The sequence below is a fragment of the Montipora capricornis genome, chromosome 9 (genome assembly GCF_036669925.1).
Source record: "Montipora capricornis isolate CH-2021 chromosome 9, ASM3666992v2, whole genome shotgun sequence".
Classification (NCBI taxonomy): Eukaryota; Metazoa; Cnidaria; class Anthozoa; order Scleractinia; family Acroporidae; genus Montipora; species Montipora capricornis.
Genome location: NC_090891.1, coordinates 26616329 through 26621328, shown reverse-complemented (window position 1 = coordinate 26621328; position 5000 = coordinate 26616329). Strand labels below are relative to the sequence as shown.

At 33.4% G+C, this 5000-nt stretch overlaps 1 protein-coding gene across 1 annotated transcript in view; it reads right to left on the bottom strand.

Moving 5' to 3' along the window:
• LOC138015844 (uncharacterized) overlaps positions 1-5000 on the bottom strand; it is a 17690-nt gene that overhangs the window by 12043 nt on the left and 647 nt on the right. Inside the window, exon 2 of the mRNA XM_068862965.1 lies at positions 1150-1308. Coding sequence (XP_068719066.1) covers positions 1150-1308 — 159 coding nt within the window. The remainder of the gene's footprint in view (positions 1-1149; positions 1309-5000) is intronic.

The window sequence follows — 5000 nt, the reverse complement described above, 5'->3', positions numbered from 1 at the left end:
TATAGAGCTGTACATGTAACTGCACTCTATATAATTCATTCTTTTACCACCTAACTTGAAGCCCACCACACTAAAATTAATAATTCAAGTTAGATTATAGGGCATATACGACATTATCATGACCACTCTGTTGTCTATGAACAAAGAAATGACAGTCACACTGATGTCCCAAATTAATCATTTTCAAATCGAACTAATTTTTATGAAAATGTAGCCTAATGTTTTAGCAAAAACAAATGTGCCACCTGGCCATGTGATTGAATGGTGAAAACTTTGTTGATACCATTGTTAATCACATTTTTTTATTACATGTATATAAACACCAATGAAATACCAAGTGAGCTTTCGCGCGAAAACACGATATCTTCACACATAAAATAACATGTTATTTTCACACATGAAAAAAATCACTGTTTCTATGGTTACAAATGAAAATGGCTCCTTTCGATGCCTTTCGTGAAACGATTTAGTATTATTTTCTTTCTGGCAACTGATCACATCTCCAAGAGCAGCAAAGGACTACAACGAAAATCATTGAAAGTGGCACACAATGAACCTCTTGATAAAGCCCTCTACACACCGAAGCTGCTGAATGTTTCATTAAAGACAAGACAATGGTCATTGTTGACACTATAACACTTACGCAGCTTCAAAGAATGGTGGAATTCCTGACGCGCACATGCTTTAGCAGTTCGAAACAAACAGACTTACTTCAGCATTTTAGACCAATGTAAAAACGTTTTTTGATTACTTTAATTGTAAAGACTTGTAGCAGATATTTCTTGGACAACTGTTACTACTGTAATAGTTTTTCCACAAACGATTTGTAAAATGTGTTTTATTCCTGCGTGAAATATGTTACAGTAACAGTAACTCTTCTTGGACTTATTCAGTTTTGTTTTTGGCTCATTAATACTCATATTTTCAATTATCTGGACTCTTGATTATCCGGACTAGTAAGTCCAGTCCCCACAGGTCTGGATAACCGGTAATTGAGGTTCAACTGTATTTTTACAGATTTAATTTTTAAATAAATCACATCCTAATGAAATCAAGTGGTGTGCATGGCCTGGTGTCACTTTAGAGAAACAGAGCATAGATCTGTACATCCTAGAATTAATGATATTGTAATTATTACACATTTCTAACCGATTTCTGGTATGCAACCACATGTCCATTTGTGAGTATTCTTCTTCCAGAAATGACAAACCCCGATCCGAAGACTTGCTGTTGTCGTTTCATCTGCCATGGCATACTATAGTTGGGAGTAGAAATCTGGACAAACAGTTTAACCACTGACTTCAGGACCTGAAAATTTTAAAAAGCATGATGGTTACTGCACCAGCATACATGTATATAATTTCTACAACAACAATAGTAGCAATTATTATTATGCCAGCAGCTCTCAACCATTATAAAGAAGGCTGATCAATGGTTTTCACGTTAAGTCATCACTGATACCTTATGGATGAGAACAAAAGACCTGTCATTAGCTCTGAGCATTATACTTCCCTGTGTCCATTAGGCAATAGAGAATGGTTACACACCGCTGGTCACACTAAAAAATTAAACCATGTGTTTTACACAGAACACACATTTACGTGTACATAAAGGCGAATCTTTGCTGATGTCATTGTTTACAATATTTTTGACTCATTAACATAAGAGTTTGCTGACAGAAGGCATTTATTTACATTGCATGTTACTTAGAAATTATTGACTTCAAAAGGTAAAAGAATGTGTTAAACTTTGTTAAATCCCAAATTTTAAGCCTTTTTGCTTTAATGAGTGAGTTACTGCCCATCAAAAACTGATAATTAAAAATCTTGGGTGGCAAAAGTGCTTATTGAGCTAGTTCAAGTTTCAAGTTCAAGTTTATTCAAGCTTATTTACTACAAGTTTATGACAAGTATATTACAAAGTTTGGAATATGAAACAGATGATGTACCACTACTCGCAATTAGCTACAGCTATTCGAGGCGAGCAGTGGTTTGACGCATAAAATTAAGTATTATTTGACAATGCACAAAAATAACTTACTGAACTAAATATGAAGTACGAATCAGGTAATGAAACCAAAAAAGCAAAGAAAGGGAAAATAAAAAATAAAAATAAAAATAAAAAATAAATAATAATAATAATAATTGAATATTGACCAGTACAGCATTTGGGAAAAAAAGAAAACAAAATAAAACAAAATTCATAAGAAAATTTAACAAATTAAATGAGAAGCTGGAAGGGTAATACAAATATAATAAGTTCGGTTTTCAAGGCATATTCAAGTCTGATATATCAATATATTCATTTGCCTCCGAGAGTTTCTGAAGGAGCATATTGTGAATGTTGCGTTTAAATTTCGTTTTAGGCATTTGATGAAATTCACTAGATAGGCTATTCCAGATTCTAACACCATTCCTTGAAAAAGACATATTTTGCTTGTTTATTTATTTCGGCCAGCCTTAACTTCGTCGCGTAGGTTTTGTAATTCACCAAAAGTTTCTTGAATTTTGTCTTTTAATTTGTCCTTTTCCAGTTTCAATGATTGGACTGTGTCTTTTACCATTTTGGTCAAGGTTTCAGCAACGTTTTAACTAAAAAAAATTGATCAGAGTGAAGAGCTTCGAAATAAGCGTCTTGTCTGCTACGCACACATGCGCATGTTGAGCTGAGCTGGTACGTTCTTTTTAAAATTCCGAATTTCCAGAGTGTGACATTACTCAGAGAATGTCACAGACTGGTACATGTAAATTGTGCTCAAAGTTTCAGAGATAGCTCATAATGCAATGCACTTTCAATATTCAGTACTGATTTTTTGGCCGATACATTAACAAACGATCGGCCTATGCTAATGAGGCAAAAAATGAAAACAAAGATTCCCCTATAGGCCCTTTTCCATGTTTAATTTTTTTTGCAGCTTTCTTCACTGAGATGATCTCCAACTTTAATCATTTCTGTAGTTCAAATACCTAGAAGAAAATTTCATATAAGGCTGTACGTGTAACTGCACTCTACATAATTCATTCTTTTACCACCTAACTTGAAGCCCACCACACTAAAATTAATAATTCAAGTTAGATTATAGAGCATATATGACATTATCATGACCACTCTGTTGTCTATGAACAAAGAAATGACAGTCACACTGATGTCCCAAATTAATCATTTTCAAATTGAGCTCATTTTGATGCAAATGTAGCCTAATGTTTTAGCAACAACAAATGTGCCACCTGGCCATGTGATTGAATGGTGAAAACTTTGTTGATATAATTATTAATCACATTTTTTTATTATATAAACACCAATGAAATACCAAGTGAGCTTTCACGCGAAAACATGATATCTTCACACATGAAGATAACATGTTATTTTCAAATGTGAAAAAATCACTGTTTCTATGGTTACAAATGAAAATGGCTCCTTTCGATGCCTTTCGTGAAACGATTTAGTATTATTTTCTTTCTGGAGGTTGGTGTTTATATAATAAATAGAATATTACATGGCCGCTTGGAGATACGAAATTTCTCTTCTCGTGATGAAAAATATTTCACTCGTTTGCTGCGCTCATTCGTGAAATAGTTTTCAACACTCGAAGAGAAATTTTGCATCTCCGCACGGCCATGTAATATCCTCTATGTCTCACTGACATATAAATTTGTTTCTAGAAGGCAACTTTCCATACACAAGCTGATCTCAAAAGTTAAAAAAAACTTGTTAATTGAATTAACTAAACTACATACCAATAATAAACGTTGTAGTACGCCTTCACAATTTGATAATCTCGCTAATGAGTCTTCTCATTCATTGCAAAAGTTTGAATTTTTGAACCTAATTACACAAACATTATTTGGCTCAAATTTACAGATTTACTTGTTTATAAAAAGGACTTCCGATATTCAGTGCCTATTTCTCAGAGGAACAGTAAAGAAAACAATGAGCTTATGCTAATGACGCAAATTTTGCAAACTAAGTGCACTTTCCCTTTGTCAGAACTGGCAGGCCAGACCTGTGAGTTTGCAAAGAAAATGCAACAATTTGAAAGAACACTCGCATGATAATCCCTCACATCCGCATGAAGGATAATTATATCATCCTCGAAGTGTGTTAATTTGAAGATGTTGTAGAGGTAGTCCTTGCAATAATTGCCTGGTCTCGGGCCGGTCAGTTCTGTTAAATGAGATAGCGTCCTAAGATTCCCTTTCACAATGTAGGCTCAAAAGCTTGTAGGCTCTTAGTCACAAACTACAGTTTTACAAGTGCGTCTTAACTGTCTACAACTTCTTAATTTTTGCACACTTTTCATTTTCAAGTCACTTAAAATGATTAATAAGGGTTAGTTGAAACAAGATCTCATGCCACATTCACTAGGGAATCACCTTAATTAATATCACAAATTTATGTCTGCAAGTTGCAACCACAAGATGAGGGAAAGGCAACCTTGTCAGAGATGATAGATACTCTTTTTTCTGACACAATATCAATTTCATCAATATTAAGGTGTACTCCCAAGAAAAACTGTATCATTTCTAATTTACTGAATGAAATTTGCGAGGTACTGTAGCTGTGAGAACTTTTCGGTCAGTGGGTTGTATTGACATTAATTAAGTAATATTATTGTAGGATAAATAAGAATTAAATTGTTATTAAAAAGAATGTACATGCATATACATATAGTCTGGAAAGAAGCAGACTAACAACAATTTTTATACAAGTGACGACACATTTGAAATTAAATTTGCAAGACATGTTTCGGTCGTGCAACGACCATCTTCAGTTGAAAGTAGAATTAATTTGGAGTTACATTTGAATTTATAATATGCTAAACAAACATAAATAACAACGTGAAATAAATTGAGAATCTAACAAAATAGCCAAAGGTAACAAAAAAGAGTGTACAATGGAACATGTTGATTAGAACGAGAGAGTTAAATTAACATGATATAATTGCTTATTTAAAGAAGCAATTATATCATGTTAATTTAACTCTCTCGTTCTAATCAACA